Source organism: Piliocolobus tephrosceles, chromosome 10, assembly GCF_002776525.5.
Source record: "Piliocolobus tephrosceles isolate RC106 chromosome 10, ASM277652v3, whole genome shotgun sequence".
In the NCBI taxonomy this organism is placed as follows: domain Eukaryota; kingdom Metazoa; phylum Chordata; class Mammalia; order Primates; family Cercopithecidae; genus Piliocolobus; species Piliocolobus tephrosceles.
In genome coordinates this window covers 31,421,828-31,442,005 of record NC_045443.1, presented here as the reverse complement: position 1 = coordinate 31,442,005, position 20,178 = coordinate 31,421,828, and the positions used below count along the sequence as shown (strand labels likewise).

The 20,178-nt window shown below is 43.7% G+C and overlaps 1 protein-coding gene across 2 annotated transcripts in view; it reads left to right on the top strand.

Annotated features, from left to right (window-relative positions):
* Positions 1-20,178, top strand: part of DENND5B (DENN domain containing 5B) — a 215,925-nt gene that overhangs the window by 178,514 nt on the left and 17,233 nt on the right. For both annotated transcript variants that reach the window (XM_023208973.2, XM_023208972.2), the window contains 6 exons: positions 1,793-1,874; positions 3,679-3,807; positions 7,847-7,968; positions 14,168-14,313; positions 17,686-17,804; positions 19,706-19,893. In XM_023208973.2, the coding sequence (XP_023064741.1) occupies positions 1,793-1,874; positions 3,679-3,807; positions 7,847-7,968; positions 14,168-14,313; positions 17,686-17,804; positions 19,706-19,893 (786 nt within the window). The remainder of the gene's footprint in view (positions 1-1,792; positions 1,875-3,678; positions 3,808-7,846; positions 7,969-14,167; positions 14,314-17,685; positions 17,805-19,705; positions 19,894-20,178) is intronic.

The following is a 20,178-nucleotide window of genomic DNA, read 5'->3' as shown; positions in this document are numbered from 1 at the left end:
CTGAGTAGCTGGGACTACAGGCGCCTGCCACCAAGCCCAGCTAATTTTTTCTATTTTTTAGTAGAGATGGGGTTTCACCATGTTAGCCAGGGTAGTGTTGATCTCCTGACCTCGTGATCTGTCCACCTTGGCCTCCCAAAGTGTTGGGATTACAGGCGTGAGCCACTGTGCCCGGCCTCTTTTTTTTTGTTGTTGTTTTTTTAGAGACAATCTCATTCTGTTGCCCAGGCTGGAGTGCAGTGGTAAGCTCAGGTGATCCTCCTACCTCAGCCTTCCAAGCAACGGGTACTACAGGTGAACACCACCATGCTCAGCTAACAAAAACCAAAAAAAAAGCTAATTGAAAAAAAGACATATATATATATTTAGCTTCCCATTGTCCAAACCCATATAATTATTTGCAAAACCGGGGTCTTTCTATGTAGTCCAGGCTGGTCTCCCTATGTTTCCCAGGCTGATCTTGAAGTCGTGGGCTCAAGTAATCCTCCTGCCTTGGCCTCCCAAAGTGTTGGGATTCCAGAACTGAGCTACCGCACACAGGATTTTTTTTCACTCTTCAAGAGTTTAATTGTGCGACTTCAATTCATGAGCCCAGAGATGTTTCACATTTTTAGTAGCTTAATTTATATACATTGCTTTCATGTAATTATCTAGAGCTATTAGAACGAGTAACTAGAAAGTAACTGGCCGGGCATGGTGGCTAACACCTGTATTCTCAGCACTTTGGGAGACCAAGACGGGTGGATCACTTGAGTTCAGGAGTTCAAGACCAGCTGGTCAACATGGTGAAACCCCATCTCTACTAAAAAATACAAAAATTAGCTGGGCGTGGTGGCGCATGCCTGTAGTCCCAGCTGCTTGGGAGGCTGAGGCATGAGAATTGCTTGAACCAAGGAGGCAGAGGTTGCAGTGAGCCAAGATCACACCACTGCACTTCAGCCTGGGCAACAGCAAGACTATGTTAAAAAAAAAAAAAAAAAAAGTGCCTGGTCCTCATGGCCAGAATTTGTACACATTGCATCGTTTGCTAGGTGGTCTTTTGTGATTCGTTTAAAATTTCCAAAAGCAGTTTCAGATTACATAGAAAGAAAACAGCTGGGTCTGGGCAACAGTGGCTCATGTCTGTAATTCCAGCACTTTGGGAGGGCAAGGCAGGTGGATCACCTCAGATTGGGAGTTTGAGACCAGCCTGACCAACATGGAGAAACCCTGTCTGTCCTAAAAATACAAAAAAATTAGCCGGGTATGGTGGTGCATGCCTATAATCCCAGCTACTTGAGAGACTGAGGTGGGAGAATCACTTGGACACGGGAGGTGGAGGTTGCGGTGAGCTGAGATCGCACCATTGCACTCCAGCCTAGGCAACGAGCAAAGCTCCATCTAAAAAAAAAAAAAAAAAAAAAAAGAAAAGAAAATAGCTGATTGACTGTGTTAATAAAATAGCCCAGACATAGGAAGACCCCCGTCTCTACAAAAAATTTTTAAAATGAGCCATGTGTGGTGGTGCACACCTTTAATCCCAGTTACTCTGGACAGGGCTACGTTGGGAGGATTGCTTGAGCCCAGGAGGTCAAGGCTGCAGTGAGCCACAATGACACCACTGCACCCTGCACTCCAAACTCAGTGACAGAGCAAGACTCTATTTTCTTTAAAATTTGTTCTTTGACATTTTGGGCTAGATGATATAAATTGTTAAAATTTTTTCTTATCAAAGCAGTTTCAAAGTATTTAGTATGAACCATGTATATTTTTTATTACTTTTCTAATATTTTGCTGGTATTTTTCTACATAGTTGCCCTTGGACCAGAAAGAAGAAAATCTGAGTCAGGAGTTATGTTGCCAACACTCAGGGTCTCTCTTATCCAGGACATGAGGTATTTGTTATTAATACATGTGTTAGCATGTGATGATAACTTTGAAGTATTTTGTGGCTTTTAACTAAATTGCTCAAATAATTATGGCTATGTGTATTTTTGGCTTATGTAATTCTGAAGAAAGCATTTTTATGGTTTCATTTATTTTATTTTTATACCATTGTATTGTTTCCTGACATTAAATTCAAATGGAAGATGCAGCTGAGAAGAGTTTTAAAGCATCTCTAAATTTTTTTATTTTATTTTACTTTAGCAACAGCGTCTTGCTTTGTCACCCAGGCTGGAGTTTGGTGGTGAAATCGCCACTCTCTGCAGCCTCAACTTCCCAGGCTCAAGCAATCCTTTTGCCTCAGCCTCCCAAGTTGCTGGAATTACAGGCACCTGCCACCACACCCAGCTAATTTTTTTGATTTTCACTAGAGACAAGGTTTTTTTTTTTTTTTTTGAGATGGAGTCTCACTCTGTTGCCCAGGCTGGAGTGCAGTGTCACGATCTCAGCTCACTGCAACCTCTGCCTCCCAGGTTCAAGTAATTCTCCTCCCTCAGCCTCCTGAGTAGCTGAGACTACAGGCATGTGCCACCATTCCTGGCGAATTTTTTGTGTTTTTAGTAGAGACAGGATTTTACCATGTTAGCCAGGATGATCTCGATCTGACCTCGTGATCCACCCGCCTCGGCCTCCCAAAGTGCTGGGATTACAGGCGTGAACCACCGTACCCAGCCAAAATGGGGTCTAATGTTGCCCAGGCTGGCCTTGAACTCCTGGGCTCAAGTGATTCTCCCGCCTCGGCCTCCCAAAGGGCTGGGATTACAGATTTGAGCCATTGTGCCCATCCTAAACTATTTTATAGCTTCTTCTTTTCAGTTTTTAAAACTCCCTTAAATACCTGCTGCCCACCGATACAGAAGAAAAAATCTGCAAATAATGGCAGGATATGTGGCGGAACAGTTGCATCAGCTAGACTTAGTTTGAAGCAAATACAGATCTGAGAATCATCACTTGCAATTACTGTTAAGAAATCATTAGAAGACATCAAGATACCTAACACAGATTTATTGAATGAGGAAGGCAGAGGCTTTTATCTTTTAAATATTTTAGGTACAATACTTAACCCTTACAATGTGTGGGTTTAAAGCAATATCATAAGATCCGAGTGCAGTGGGTCATGCACTTTGGGAGGCTGAGGGAAGAGGATCATTTGAGACCAAGAGATTGAGACCATCCTGGGCAACGTAGCGAGATCCTGTATTTTTAAATATTTAAAAATTATTAGCCAATTAAAGATTATCAATGCAGTCTGGCTTATTTTCTCTAATGCCATAGAACGTAAGATTTCATATTTTCCGTATGTTGTCCAGTGCAACTTGAAAAGTAATTCAGTGGATTAAAGTTGTAGCTGATATTTAATTATGCTATAGAACAGTCACTTTGAAAAGCAACTTAAGTATTCACCCTGTTTCATTACTTTTTTTTGAGAATCAGGAATAACCAAATGCTTATTTACAGGTATCTATGAGTCTTCAGCAAGGACATAATAAAGCTTGAAAGAGTGAATGAGTGTTAAATGCTTTATCTTATGACATTGTCTGTGTGCTTGTGTTGTAATGGCAATTATGATGTGAGACTAACTTCATGATTCAGATGGAACCTTCAAAGATTTAATCAACATCAATTGTATGTTATCGACTGCTCCCTTTAAGTATAAAATAACCTTTCTGTGCCCAGTACTGTTCACTCTTTACTTCTTTTCTAGTCAGCGTTATTCTTAAGATCTACATCTTTGCTGTTACCACTATTCTTTAGGCATATTCAAAACATGAGTGAGATCAAGACTGATGTTGGACGAGCTCGGGCATGGATAAGACTGTCTCTAGAAAAGAAGCTCTTGTCCCAGCATCTTAAGCAGTTGCTTTCTAACCAACCACTCACCAAGTAAGATACCATCTTTGATACATTTCTGTTTCTATACAATTCTGTTTCTATACCCTTGTGCATACAAAGCAAGTTGCGTAAACTGACAAACTGGCTTCTTCAGTATGAAGTGCTGTTTCCTGTGCACGTGCATTCTTCTTTATCTAACAGGCATGTGCTTTGAGAACTCTGTCTTGATGTAATACTTGATAGTTTCAGGGAGGACACACCAAATATAACAGCCAAAGGCCAGATTGCAGTTGGGAGTGGTGGCTGTTGCCTGTAATCCTAACATTTTGGGAGGCCAAGGTGGGTGGATCACTTGAGTCCAGGAATTCAAGACCAGCTTGGGTAACATGGTGAAACCCCATCTCTACAAAAAATACAAAAATTAGCAGGGCATGGTGGCGCACACCTGTAGTCATGGCTATTCAGGAGGCTGAGGCAGGAGAATCACTTTAACTTGGGAGGTGGAGGTTGCAGTGAGCCGAGATCGCGTCACTGCGCTCCAGTCTGGGCGACAGTGCGAGACTGTCTCAAAAAAAAAAAGAAAAAGCCCTGCCAGAATCAGGCAGAAAGCTAGCTAGTTCACACAAGCTGACAGTAACATCCAAAAGATAGGTTAAATTTATATAAACCTTATATTATATTGTAAAATACACAGATAAAACCTGGAGTAAAAAAAGAAAAAATAAAAAAGTTCTGTGAGGAGGTCCCAGTAAAGGGCTTCTTCTGAGAGCCTTGCATTCAGCAGTTTAGAGCAAGGGTTCCCAGCCCTTGGGCCATGGACCAGTACTGGTCTGTGGCTTGTTAGGAACCAGGGCTGCACAGCAGGAGATGAGCTGAAGGCAAGCAAGCATTACCGCCTAAGCTCCACCTCCTGTCAGATCAGCAGCATTAGATTCTCAGAGGAGCACAAACCCTATTGCGAACTGTGCATGTGAGGGATCTAGGTTGCGTGCTCCTTATGAGACTCTAATGACTGATGATCTGAGGTGCAATAATTTTATTCTGAATCCACCTCCCCCTCCCCGGCCCCTGCAACAGCCATGGGAAAATTATCTTCCATGAAACTGGTCCCTGGTGCCAAAAAGGTTGGGGGCCACTGATTTAGACCCAGGAAACCAGTCAAGTACATGTCAATTAATTGTTAACCGTTTTAATTTCTTCTGTTTACTCTATCAAGAAACCCTCTTCGAGGTCAAGTGCAGTGGCTCACACCTGTAATCCCAACACTTTGGGAGGCCAAGGTGGGCAGATCACTTGAAGTCAAGAGTTTGAGACCAGCCTAGCCAACATGGCAGAACCCTGTCTCTACAAAAAATACGAAAATTAGTCGGGCATGGTGGCATGCACGTGTATTCCCAGCTACTTAGAGGCTTAGTCAGGAGAATCACTTGAGCCAAGGTTGTGCCACTGCACTCTAACCTGGGCAACAGAGTGAGACTCTGTCTCCAAAAAACAAAACAAGCAAAGCTGTCTTGGATGAAATATATTGCCCTTATGTTTACATTAGTGCTAATTTGAAGGCTAAGAACTTTGACTTCTCAGGAGCAAAGTTAGGCAGAGAATTCAACAAAGACCTCAGACATGACAGTCTATTAGAGTCCCATTGTAGTAACCCAGTGCTTTTTGTAGTTTTGTATTTGTACATATCACACTTGGATTACATACCCCCTGGAGCATTTTCAGATGATTCTTAATGTCCAAAGAGTAAGTTTGATAAAGAATGAAGTGTCACATACAGCCTGTGAATCTGACCTTGTTTTCTTAAAACTGGCATTTTTGTTTGTTTGTTTTTTCCAATTATAAAAAGTTACTGGCCAGGCACAGTGGCTCACACCTGTAATCCCAGCACTTTGGGAGGCCAAGGTGGGCGGATCATAAGGTCAGGAGATCGAGATCATCCTGGCCAACATGGTGAAACCCCGTCTCTACTAAAAATACAAAAATTAGCTGGGTGTGGTGGCGCATGTCTGTAATCTCAGCTACTCGGGAGGGGAGACAGGAGAATCACTTGAAAAAAGGCTGGGTACGGTGGCTCACACCTGTAATCCTACCACTTTGGGAAGCTGAGGCGGGCGGATCACCAGAGATCACGAGTTCAAGACTAGCCTGACCAACATAGAGAAACCCAATCTCTACTACAAATACAAAATTAGCCGGGCGTGGTGGCACATGCCTGTAATCCCAGCTACTTGGGAGGCTGAGGCAGGAGAATCACTTGAACCTGGGAGACGAGAGGTTACAGTGAGCCGAGATTGTGCCATTGCACTCCAGCCTGGGCAATAAGAGTGAAACTCTGTCCCAAAAAACAAAAAGTGATTTATGCTCATAGTGGCCAAAGTACAAAGAGGAAAATGATAACCACTTATGATCCTGCTGTATAAAGAACACTAAATATTTCACATTTTCTTCTGTACTTTTCTCCTATGCATGTTCTCTTATTAAGATATACTATATTTGCAATTCAATATCATCCTTTTTATTAGCTTAACAGTATACCATAAACATTTCACCGTATCACAAGAGTTTAAACTCTGAGGTCTGAATGCTTGTGTTCAAATATTGCCTTCCCTATTTAGTGTTTGAATGACCTTGGACAAGGTATTTAACTTTCCTGTACCTCTCTTTTCCCCATCTGTAAAATGACACTAGGCTGGGTCTGGTGGCTCACTCCTGTAATCCCAGCACTTTGAGAGGCCAAGGTGGGAGGATTGCTTGAGCCTAGGAGTTCAAGACCAGCCTGGGCAATATAGTGAGACCCCATCTCTACTAAAAATAAAAAATTAGCTGGGCGTGGTAGCATGTACTTGTGGTCCCAGCAACTTGGGAGGCTGAGGTCGGAGGCACACTCAAGCCCAGGAGGTCGAGGCTGCAGTGAGCTGTTACTAAGTCGGCGCTGCACTACCGTGACCTCGGTGACAGAACAAGACCTCATCTCAAAAAAATAAAAATAAAAAAGGCACTGATAGACTTATCTCATAGAGTGAGAATGAAATGTATTAATACCTATAAAACACTTGGGAAAGCGCTTAAATGTAGCTGTTTAATGAAATCTTTTCCCCATTTCATCTGTATCTTTAGGACTGAGTCCTAAAAGTGGAATTGATGAGTCAAAGGGTATGATTGGTTTAAAATAATTGTTACTGAGCTGATATCCGGCCACTGCACTCCAGTTTGGGCGACAGAGCGAGACTCTGTCTCAAAAATAAATAAATAAATAAAAATAAAATAAAATAATTGTTACCTGAATTGCTTTCCTGAAATTTTCAGTCCCACCAACTGTGAGAATGGCATTCATTTCTTCCTTGTCAACACTGGTCATCACTTTTAAGTCTTTATTAGTTTGATAAAATAGATGCATTTTTTTCTTAATTACTCATTAGGTTAAAAGTGTTTTATTAACTGTTTATATATCCATTTTATGAATTGAAATAGATATGAATCTATTTTTTCAAGATTAAAGGTGTTTGTCTAAGAGGAGCTATTTATTTTTAGTCAAGGCTTAATGAGGGCCAGGCCCAGTGGCTCATGCCTATAATCCCAACACTTTGGGAGACTGAGGCAGAAGGATCACTTGAGTCCAAGAGTGCAAGACCAGCCTGGGCAATATCGCGAGATCCCATCTTGGAAAAAAGAAGACATAATGGGAAAGAAACAAAAGAAGAAAAAATGGCCGGGTCCAGTGGCTCACACCGGTAATCCCAGCACTTTGGGAGGCAGAGGCAGATGGATCACCAGAGGTCAGGAGTTTGAGACCAGCCTGGCCAACATGTTGAAACCCCATCCCTACTGAAAATACAAAAATTAGCCTGGCGTGGTGGCACATGTCTGTAATCCCAGCTACCCATGAGGCTGAGGCAGGAGAATCACCTGAACCCAGGAGGTGGAGGTTGCAGTGAGCTGAGATTGCACCATTGCACTCCAGCCTGGGCAAAAAGAGAAAAACTCTGTCTTTAAAAAAAAAAGACATAATGAAAAATACATGATACTACTGTCTTTTGTTTTTTTTTTTTCTTTCATACTACTGTCTTGTGTTTGTCTTACCCTTTCCTAGGAAGCTTTATAAGCGATACGCTTTTCTACGTTGTGAAGAAGAAAGAGAGCAGTTTCTTTACCACCTTCTTTCTCTCAATGCTGTGGACTATTTCTGCTTCACCAGTGTGTTCACCACTATCAGTAAGTCTAGAGAATTGACTGTTAAGGGTTACTGAGGTGGCTAATGGAATAAAAGCGTTTATGTTTTTTAAAGCAAGATATGCCGTAGTATACGTGACATTGTGACATACCCCCAGATCTCTGTTTAGGAATAAAGGATATTCCCTAAATGCTAGGAGTGCTACAGGAAACCCTTGACTGTCAGGCTGTGGAGAATGCCTTACTGAAGAAAAGTACCTCACAAGATGATCCCTTATGTCAGTGCCAGCCAGCATCCCATGACTGAACAAAGGGCTGTCCGGGAGCTCACCATGGAGGTTAGATAGATGAGAACTTCATTGAGACTGCGTTGAAGCTTAACATCTTGCTTAACCTATCCTGCTTTCCTTCTCACATGTTGGTCCCAGGAGCAGCATTGTGCATGCTAATTTCTGACTCAGAGATTGCTTCCCAAGAGACCCAGTCTTTGATAGGAAATGTTACCTACAACAGATGTGAAAAGGAATGTTTTATTAAGTAAATATTCCAATATCTTAACACATAAGTTCAAAGTAACTGTGTAACAATAATAAACTTATATAATTGGACATCATTCAACTTTGGAAGGAAATGCTGATTGGAGATTTTTTTTTTTTTTGAGACAGAGTCGCACTCCATCACCCAGGCTGGAGTTCAGTGGCACGATCTCAGCTCACCGCAGCCTTCACCTCCTGGGTTCTAGGGATTCTTGTGCCTCAGCCTCCTGAGTAGCTGGGATTACAGGCACGCCCCACCACACCTGGCTAATTTTTGTATTTTTAGTAGAGATGGGGTTTCACCATGTTGGCCAGGCTGGTCTTGAACTCCTGACCTCAAGTGACCCACCTGCCTCAGCCTCCCAAAGTGCTGGGATTACAGGCATGAGCCACCACGCTTGACCTGGAGATTTTGTTGTTGTTTTTGGTTTTTTTGAGATGGTGTCTGGCTCTGTCACCCAGGCTGGAGTGCAACCTCCGCCTCCTGGGTTCAAGCGATTCTCCTGCGTTAGCCTCCGAAATCACAAGCCTATATGTAGGTGTGTGTCACCATGCCCGGCTAATTTTTGTGTTTTTAGTGAAGACAGGGTTTCACCATGTTGGCCAGGCTGGTCTCAAACTTCCGACCTCAGGTGATCCACCCGCCTCAGCCTCCCAAAGTGCTAGGATTATAGGCGTGAACCACCGAGCCTGGCCAAGAAATGTATTTTTTATAGAAAGCTGAATGATAGCGTTTATTCTTTCCTTCATTGCTAATTCTTATTTGCAGTGGGTCCTCTTCCTTACTTTGGAGAATTTTTACTTGTATCAATTAGGAATTGCATTTAGCTGCAAGTATCAGAAACTTGAAAACCAGTAGTTTACAGCTTAATGATTTCACTTACATAATAAAGGTCTCAAAGTAGGCAGTGGGCAGTGCTGTCACGGACCCAGGCTCATTGTCTTTTTCCCCTTAGACATGCTCTGTGTGTGCTAGTTACCTCATGGTTTCAACATGGCTGTTCTCGGTATACCTTCCAGCAGGAAGGAGAGAGTGCCAAGGAGGGGCAGGATCTGTGCTAGAAAGACATGATTTTCCAAAAAATCTCAATAAATATCACTAACATTTCACTGACCAGAATTATGTAGGTTTTGGCTTTCCAGTCTCTGGTAATGGCAGAAAAGGGAATTGGAATGGGGATTAGGCCAGCCTGTAATGCCTGTCAAGGCATTGATTAGGTTACTGCAGGTATAAGAAACTAAAACGTTATATACAGTTTTAAAATCGAAGAGGCCAGGCACAGTGGCTCACACCTGTAATCCCAGCACTTTGGGAGGCCAAGGCAGTAGATAACGTGAGATCAGGAATTCGAGACTGACCTGGTCAACATGGTGAAACCTCATCTCTACCAAAAAATATAAAAATTAGCCAGACGTGGTGGCACATGCTTGTAGTCCCAGCTACTCAGGTGGCTGATGTGGCAGAATCACTTGAACCCGAGAGGCAGAGGTTGCAGTGAGCCAAGATCACGCCTGGGTAACAGGGTGAGACTCTGTCTCTAAATAAATAAGAAGAAATAGCAGTAGAGGAGTCCTAAGATCCTCCTTATATCTGTAGATGTCTCTTCATCTGAGTAATTCTTTCAATTTGAGGAATTCTTCATGAAAGAAATTTTTAAATTTAATCATGTTGCTTTTTCATTCTTAAACTATGAAATCACCGTTGTGCATCTGTGGGCCTTTTGCAGCCACAGAACTGCTGACCCTAAACATGCCTTTTTTCTGCAGATTTTCTTATCCTATCAATGCAAGAAATGAGAGAAGCCTCTGGCACCTAAAATAAAGTCTTACACTAACCTCTTCTGCTTTCAGTTTCAAAACCCATTTGATGCTGATGATTACTAAACCATGAAAGTATGGCCTGTTCTCTGACATTTTCCTATCCTAAAGCCAAAATAAAAGGACACAAAGGGAGACTATTCACCTAACATAAAGTATTTTATGTAAAATTAGGGAAATGAGCCATTTATTTCATTTGTTTTCCTCATCTAAGAGTGCACTGAACCATGAACTCATACTGTGAGGCTGTATCTAGGCATCTTCTTCAGTAAATGTTTTTCATCCTACTTGTGGATCTTTCAAGGAGGGCTTTTAACACCCCCTCTTATGATCAAATGGGCAGAAATCCCAAGGATGACAACAAAAAATATTGATTCTACCCTACTTTAAACAAACAGGCTGGGCATGGTGGCTCACACCTGTAATCCTAGCACTTTGGGAGGCCGAGGCGGCGGATCATCTGGGGTCAGGAGGTCGAGACCAGCCTGGCCAACATGGGGAAACCTTGTCTCTACTAAAAGTACAAAAATTAGCTGGGCATTTTGGGCGCACGCCTGTAATCCCAGCTACTCCAGAGACTGACGTAGGAGAATCGCTTGAACCCGGGAGGCAGAGGTTGCAGTAAGCTGAAATCGCCCCACTGCACTCATACCTGGGCATGACAGCGACTCCTTCTCAAAAAATAAATAAATAGTGACTGGGTGCGGTGGCTCACACCTGTAATCCCAGCATTTTGGGAGGCATTGGTCGGTAGATCACGTGGTCAGGAGTTCAAGACCAGTCTGGCCAAGATTATGAAACCCCGCCTCTACTAAAAGTACAAAAATTAGTCAGGCACAGTGCCAGGTCCCTGTATTCCCATCTTCTTTGGAGACTGAGGCAGGAGAATTGCTTGAACCCGGGTGGCAGAGGTTGCAGTGAGCCGAGATTGCACCACTGCACTCCAGCCTGGGAGACAGAGTGAAACTCTGTCTCAAAAATAAATACATGTACACATATATACATACATACATGGCAGGTGGCTCATGCCTGTAATCTTAACACTTTGGGAGGCCAAGGTGGGCAGATCTCTTGAGCTTAGGAGTTTGAGACCAGCCTGGGCAGCATGACAAAACCCTGTCTCTACTAAAACTACAAAAAAATAGCTGGGTGTAGTGATGCACACCTCTGGTCCCAGCTACTTGGGAGGCTGAAGTGGGAGGATCACTTGAGCCTAGGAGATGGAGATTGCAGTAAGCTGAGATCGTGCCACTATACTCTACCCTGGGTGACAGAGCGAGACCCTGTCTCAAAAAAAAATTTCAAAATTTCAAAACAGGCCAGGTGCAGTGGCTCATGCCTGGAGTCCCAACGCTTTGAGAGGCCAAGGCAAGAGGATCACTTGAGTCCCGTTCAAGACCAGCTTGGGCAAAATAATGAGACCCTGTCTCAACAAAAGAACAATTAAAAAGTTAGCTAGGGGCTGGCTGTATCAAAACCCCTTCTCTACTAAAAATACAAAAATTAGCCAGGCAAGGTGGCAGACGCCTGTAATCCCAGCTACTTGGGAGGCTGAGGCTGGAGAATCACTTGAATCCAGGAGGCAGAGGTTGCAGTGAGCCAAGAACATGCCACTACACTCCAGCCTGGGCGACAAGAGCGAAACTCTATCTCTAAATAAATAAAGTTAGCCAGGTGTGGTAGCATGCACCTATAGTCCCAGCTACTGGGGAGGCTGAAGTGGATGAGCCCCAGAGGTCAGTGCTACAGTAAACGCTGATTGGGCTGCTGCACTTCAGACCGGGTGACAGAGCTAGATCCTGTCTCCAGAAAACCAACAAACAGAAAACCAGAAATGTATGGCTGTGATGGACAAAAATGCTTATGTGCTTAAGCCATCTCCCCCCTTTTTGTTTTGAGACAGGGTCTCACTCTGTTGCCCAGACTGGAGTGCAGTGGTGGGATCAGAGTTCACTGCATCCTTGACCTCCCTGGCTCAAGGGATCGCCCCTCCTCATCCTCCTGAGTAGCTGGGACTACAAGTGTGTACCACCAGGCCTGGCTAATTATTATTTTTTTATTTTTTATAGAGACAAGGTCTCACTTTGTTGCCCAGGCTGATCTTGAACTCCTGAGCACAAGTGATCTGCCCACCTCAGCCTCCCAAGTTGCTAGGAAGGATAACAGACATGAGCTCCCGTGCCTGGCCCGTCCCCATTTCTTTTTTTTTTTTTTTGAGACGGAGTTTCACTCCTGTTGCCTAGGCTGGAGTGCAATGGCGTGATCTTGGCTCACTGCAACCTCTGCCTCCTGGGTTCAAGCGATTCTCCTGCCTCAGCCTCCTAAGTAGTTGGGATTACGGGTGTGTGCCACTACACCTGGCTAATTTTTGTATTTTTAGTAGAGACGGGGTTTCACCATGTTGGTCAGGCTGGTCTCGAACTCCTGACCTTGTGATCTACCCACCTCGGCCTCCCGAAGTGCTGGGATTACAGGCGTGAGCCACCACACCCAGCCATTTTCTTTTTTCTTTTTTATTTTTTTATTTTATTTTTTTGAGACAGAGTCTCACTCTGTTGCCCAGGCTGGAGTGCAGTGGTGCAATCTCGGCTCACCGCAACCTCTGCCTCCCAGGTTCAAGCAATTCTCCTGCCTCAGCCTCCCAAGTAGCTGGGATTACAGGTGCACACCACGACACCCAGCTAATTTTTTTTTCGTATTTTTAGTAGAGATGGGGTTTCACCATGATGGCCAGGCTAGTCTCAAACTCCTGACATCAAGTAATTCACCTGCCTTTACCATCCAAAGTGCTGTGATAACAGTCCTGAACCACCATGCCCAGCCCTGTCCCTATTTTTTAAAAAGAGAAGGGAGGGATGAGCGCAGTGGCTCACGCCTCTAATCCCAGCACTTTGGGAGGCCGAGGCGGGTGGATCACCTGAAGTTAGGAGTTGGAGACCATCCTGGCCAACATGGTGAAACCCCATCTCTCTACTAACAGTACAAAAATTAGCTGGGTGTGGTGGCAGGCGCCTGTAATCCCAGCTAACTCAAGAGGCAGAGTCAGGAGAATCACTTGAACCTGGGAGGCAGAGGTTGCAGTGAGCCGAGATTGCACCATTGCACTCCAGCCTGGGCAACAAGAGCGAGACTGTCTCAAAAAAAAAAAAAAAAAAAGAAGGGAGGACATGCGTAATGTCTGACCTCTTGTGCTTCCACATTTGAGCAAAGGGCAGTAATAGGGCAGTGACATCTAGTGGTGTGTCTGTGGAAGAGCCTCCCCAGGCTTCTCTTGCACCTGAGTCACCTTAATAGCTTTCCAAGTTGTGGTTTATAGACTTCACGGTATGTCCAGAGTGGAGGTGCCGTTGTTTATTATTTGTGGTTTTTGCATATTGTTCTGTAAGCTTGGGACGGGAAAGTTCTGAAATGCAGTGGTTTAAAGCATTGCCCAAGAAACAGTACTGTCCAAGAAGTCATCCACCCCTCTTTTTATATAAAACCATATCAGTAATCATGTTCATTTCTACTCAATTTTGGTACAGAATTAATTTTTAAGAAAATTTAAGCAATGAAAAACGCAATATACACAGTCAATGTTCATATCTTTAGGTATTCTGGTACTAATGCTTGAGATTGTTCATACACTTAATGGTGATATATGCATCATACATACATGATGATATACATGCTGTGAAAACCACTGCTGCAAGTATTGAAACTTCTGGTTTGCAAACTAGATCTCATCTTTCTAGACTGAAAGGTTTTGATATCAACTTTTCATGTAAGTACATCTTGATAGATCATAAAAAGCAAATTATCAATGAAAACCAATAGAGTTCTTAATATATTGTTACAAGGAGAATTTTATTCCCACTTTTTTATTAGTTTCTGCATTTTTCTTTCAGTGATTCCATATAGGTCAGTGATCATCCCAATCAAAAAGCTGAGCAATGCAATAATCACATCAAACCCTTGGATCTGTGTATCAGGAGAGCTAGGAGACACAGGAGTGATGCAGATTCCCAAAAACCTCCTCGAAATGACCTTTGAGGTAGGTGTTAACCTTTCCTAGCAGAATGTATCATGTGTAGTTTTACAGATGGATTCTGTCTGGCTTTTTCATTTTTCCTTGAATCAAACAAAACAGAGGAACATTCAAAGCGTGCAGGATCATTTTTGTGATTATATGTCAAAAATTGTCTTAAGCAGCTTATACTAATTTGTTTTTGTTTTCCATTTTCATTGTTAAGCTCTGTTTTTCACTTGTGGTGTGCTTTGAGGCTTTCCAAGTCTTCTCCCATTATTTTCAGGGCCTAGCACAGATCCTAGCAAGCAGGAAATATTCAAATAAATGTTTTCCCCACAGTGGTTCTCTTCCCTGCTGTAAAATGCTTTCTGCCCCAACCTGGTCATCCTTTGGCAAAAGGACAGGAGAGCTGATATTCACGCTTATGGATTTTATTTTATTTTTTATTTATTTTTATTTTTTTGAGACAGAGTCTTGCTCTTTCGCCCAGGCTGGAGTGCAGTGGTGTGATCTCCACTCATTGTAACCCCCACCTCTTGGGTTCAAGCGTCTGCTTACAGATTTTAGACCACATGGTGACATTTATAGAGTGATTCTATAAAAATGCCTTTTGGCCAGGCGCAGTGAGTCATGCCTATAATCTCAACACTTTGGGAGACCAAGGCAAGCAGATTGCTTGAGCCCAGGAGTTTGAGACAACCAGCCTGGGCAACATAGTGAGACCCCATCTCTACAGAAAATACAAAAATTAGCTGGGCATGGTGGCATGCACCTGTAGTCCGGGTACTTGCAAGGCTGAGGTCACTTGAGCCCAGGAGACAGAGGTTGTAGTGAGCCAAGATTGTGTCGCTGTGCTCCTGCCTGGATGACAGAGTGAGACTGTCTCAAAAAACAAAACAAACAACCTTTTAATATTGTAGTCAATTTTCAGGTCTTACTTGGTGAGATAGTTCCATGTGGTTAAGCCTGTACGCAGGTTGATCTTGGTGGAGGAAGAGGACAAATAACTGTTGTGTTTGAGGAAGGAAATGGTACTAACTGAATGTCCCATTCTCATGTTCCTTGGGGTCTCGAAATAGCAGTTTCCACTTAGAGTCATGATACCACCCCTCTTCCCCAGGAGCCCAGTTTGGCCTTATCCATGTAGTAGACTCAAAGCCACCTGTATATAAAATATTAAAACCCTTGGCTTTTCTTCATCTACCAATAATGGAACTACGTTAAAAACCCCATCGCCATTTCTAAGCTGTCTCTCTCATGTCTACCTACTTCTTTCCATCTCTGCTGTACAACTAATTCAAGATGCCATCATCCCTAAGCTAGAGTATGGTGATACCTTCTCACTGAGCTACAAAGAATAAAGTGCTTTAAGAACTCGTAGCTCTGGCCGGGCTCAGTGACTCACGCTTGTAATCCCAGCATTTTGGGAGGCCAAGGAGGGCAGATCACCTGAGGTCGGGAGTTCAAGGCCAGCCTGACCAACATGTAGAAACCCCATCTCTACTAAAAACACAAAAATTAGCCGGGCATGGTGGCACATGCTTGCAATCCCAGCTACTCAGGAGGCTGAGGCAGGAGAATCGCTTGAACCCGGGAGGCGAAGGTTGCGGTGAGCTGAGATTGCACCATTGCACTCCAGCCTGGGCGATAAGAGTGAAACTCCGTCTCAAAAAGAAAAGAAAAAAACTCGTAGTTCTAATGGATACAAAAAAATAGAGTGAATAAGACCTAGTATTCACTAGCACAACAGGGTGACTATAGTCAAAAATAATTTAACTGTACATTTTATTTATTTATTTATTTATTTATTTTTTTTTTTTTTGAGACGGAGTCTCGCTCTGCCGCCGGGGCTGGAGTACAGTGGCCGGATCTCAGCTCACTGCAAGCTCCGCCTCCCGGGTTCCCGCCATTCTCCTGCCTCAGCCTCCAGAGTAGCTGGGACTACAGGCGCCCGCCACCTCGCCCGGCTAGTTTTTTGTATTTTTTGGTAGAGACGGGGTTTCACCATGTTAGCCAGGATGGTCTCGATCTCCTGTCCTCGTGATCCGCCCGTCTCGGCCTCCCAAAGTGCTGGGATTACAGGCTTGAGCCACCGCGCCCGGCCTGTACATTTTAAAATAACTAAAAGAGTATAATTGGATTGTCACACAAATGATAAATGTTTGAGGTGACAGATACCCCATTTACCCTGATACAGTTATTAGGCATTGCATGCCTATATCGAAATATCTCAATTAATCCATAAATATACACATCTACTAGGTACCCATAAAAATTAAAATTTAAAATTAACCAAAAAAAGAACTTACAATTCTGATGTTCTCATCCAGCACATAGTTGGGGTCAGTGATCTTTTCATTATCAGATTTTAGAAGTCAGAATTTAATTAGTATTCATTTTTACTATTCCTATTATGATTGCTTTATTTTGTACTTGTCCACAAAGGGCCAGTGAAGAGAACTTACTGATAGCTATGCCTTTTAAAAAATAGCTTCAAAGACTTCTAGTATATGAGGTCTGAGGTCAGTTCTGCCTGAGTATCTTATTGGAACAGAAAAATGTCAATATCTCATGTACCCTATAAATATATATACCTACTGTGTACCCAAAAAAAAAATTTTTTTTTAAAGAAAGAATATCGGCTGGGTGCAGTGGCTCAAGCCTGTAATCCCAGCACTTTGGGAGTCCGAGACGGGCGGATCACGAGGTCAGGAGATTGAGACCATCCTGGCTAACACGGTGAAACCCTGTCTCTACTAAAAAATACAAAAAAAAACTAGCCAGGCGAGGTGGCGGGCACCTGTAGTCCCAGCTACTCGGGAGGCTGAGGCAGGAGAATGGCGTAAACCGGGGAGGCGGAGCTTGCAGTGAGCTGAGATCCGGCCACTGCACTCCAGCCTGGGCAACAGAGCGAGACTGTCTCAAAAAAAAAAAAAAAAAAAAAAAAGAATATCAGTGTCAGTGATTTTTAAAATCTGTAATTGTTTTCTTGACCTCTCTGTAACTAAATCTAAATAGCATCTTTTCCCTGTTTTTTGAAATTCTTCTCATCCTTCAAGGCACAAGTCACCGTGTCAATGTTGTTTGTGGGTTCCCCAAGTAGAAGTAACTGTTCTTTCCCCAGCGTTCTTCTAGCACTTTTTATATCTCTAATCTAGCACTGTGTGCAGTCCCCCTCATTTGGTAGTTAATGTCCATATGTCTCCTATCTCATTATGTGGGAGCTCCCTGAGAGCAAGGAATACATGTGAATATATTTCTCTAGTGCATAGCTGAATACATTATTCAGGGTTTGTCTATGCAGTTGTTAAATTAGATGGAACCAAAGTACCTGTAAAGCTGAGATGTAACAGGATGGGATTGAGTACTAAATAACCTGAGGTCCTGTCCCTACAGTGCCAGAACTTGGGGAAGCTGACCACTGTTCAGATTGGTCACGATAACTCAGGACTGTTAGCCAAATGGCTAGTGGATTGTGTCATGGTCAGAAATGAAATCACAGGACACACATACAGGTAAGTAAATGGCCTTGGGAACTCAGAATTCTTTGTTTTAAGACTCTTCAGATAAGAAAAGGTTTAAGGGCTGGGCGCGGTGGCTCAAGCCTGTAATCCCAGCACTTTGGGAGGCCGAGACAGGCGGATCACGAGGTCAGGAGATCGAGACCATCCTGGCTAACACGGTGAAACCCCGTCTCTACTAAAAAATACAAAAACTAGCCGGGCGTGGTGGCCGGCGCCTGTAGTCCCAGCTACTCGGGAGGCTGAGGCAGGAGAATGGCGTGAACCCGGGAGGCGGAGCTTGCAGTGAGCTGAGAGCCGGCCACTGTACTCCAGCCTGGGCGACAGAGCGAGACTCCGTCTCAAAAAAAAAAAAAAAAGAAAAGGTTTAAGAATTGTAGGCTGGGCACAGTGGCTCACGCCTGTAATCCCAGCACTTTGAGGGGCCAAGATGGGTGGATCACCTGAGGTCAGGAGTTTGAGACCAGCCTGATGAACATGGTGAAACCCCATCTCTACTAAATAAAAAAATTAGTGGGGCATGGTGGCGTACGCCTGTAACCCCAGCTACTTGGGAGGTTGAGGCAGGAGAATCACTTGAACCCAGGAGGCGGAGATTGCAGTGAACCGAGATTGCGCCATTGCACTCCAGCCTGGGCAACAAGGTGAAACTCCATCTCAAAAAAAAAAGAATTGTTTGAGTTCTTCTACTGCCTTCTGAATTTTAGGGTTTTTTTTTTCCAGGGGAGGGGAACAATTTTTTTTTTTGTTTATGTCATACAAAATTGCCCCCCAAAAAACTTTTTTTCTTTTTCTTTTCTTTTTTTTTTCTTTTTTTGAGACAGAGTTTAACTCTTGTTGCCCAGGCTGGAGTGCAGTGGCACTATCTTGGCTCACTGCAACCTCTGCCTCCCAGGTTCAAGCAGTTCTCGTGTTTCAGCCTCCCAAGTAGCTGGGATTACAGGTACCCGCCACCATACCCGGCTAATTTCTGTATTTTTAGTAGAAATGGAGTTTCACTGTATTGGCCAGGCTGGTCTCTAACTCCTAACCTCAAGTGATCCACCCGCCTTGGCCTCCCAAAGTGCTGGGATTATAGGCATGAGCCACCATGCCCAGCCTCAAAAAACTTTAAAACAACAGATGTAGGGCCGGGCGTGGTGGCTCAAGCCTGTAATCCCAGCACTTTGAGAGGCCGAGGCGGGTGGATCACGAGGTCAGGAGATCGAAAACATCCTGGCTAACACGGTGAAACTCCGTCTCTACTAAAAATACAAAAAAAAAAATTAGCCGGGCGAGGTGGCGGGCACCTGTAGTTCCAGCTACTGGGAGGCTGAGGCAGGAGAATGGCGTGAACCCAGGAGGCAGAGCTTGCAGTGAGCCAAGATCGCGCCACTGTACTCCAGCCTGGGCAACAAAGCGAGACTCTGTCTCAAAAAAAAAAAAAAAAAACACAACAGATGTTTGCTGCTATTAGTCCACAAGTGTTGGGAAGATTAATATAACTCTCAGAAAAAAAGAAAATCAAAAAGAGCCTAAAATAATTTCAGTAGGAGGAAAAGATCTCTTGGATTCCACTAGTCACAGCCAACACTACTCTGTGGAAACATTGTCCTCTTTTCTTCTGTGCCTTACCTCCCAAATTAATTTCTAGTTTGAAAATATTCTGACCAGGTGCAATGGCTCACACCTGTGTAATCCTCCCCACACTTTGGGAAACTGAGATGGGAGGATCACTTGAGGCCAGGAGTTCAAGACCAGCCTAGGCAATGTAATGAGACCTTCTCTCTAAAAAAACACAAAAATTAGCCAGGTGTGTTGGTGCACACCTGTAGTCCCAGCTACTCAGGGGGCTGAACGAGAACCCTGTCTCAAAATAAAAATAAAAATAAAAAACTTGTTTTCTGTCCTACCAGATTCCCATGTGGACGGTGGCTGGGGAAAGGCATTGATGATGGGAGCCTGGAGAGAATTCTTATTGGAGAATTGATGACATCAGCATCAGATGATGATCTAGTAAAGCAGTGTCGGACTCCACCCCAGCAGAAGTCACCCACCACGGCTAGGAGATTGAGCATCACTTCACTGACAGGAAAAAACAACAGTAAGTATATTTAAATTTTTCCTATGTGCTCATATGATGTAGGCGTCATGTGACCATTTGATAGAAAACAGTTGTGTTAATGAATGTAGTGAGGAGATTTAAAAAAGAAGAAAGTTGAGGAAAATTCATATTCAAAAGCTGGAAGAGCCGGGCGCGGTGGCTCAAGCCTATAATCCCAGCACTTTGGGAGGCCGAGACGGGTGGATCACGAGGTCAGGAGATCGAGACCATCCTGGCTAACACAGTGAAACCCCGTCTCTACTAAAAAAATACAAAAAACTAGCC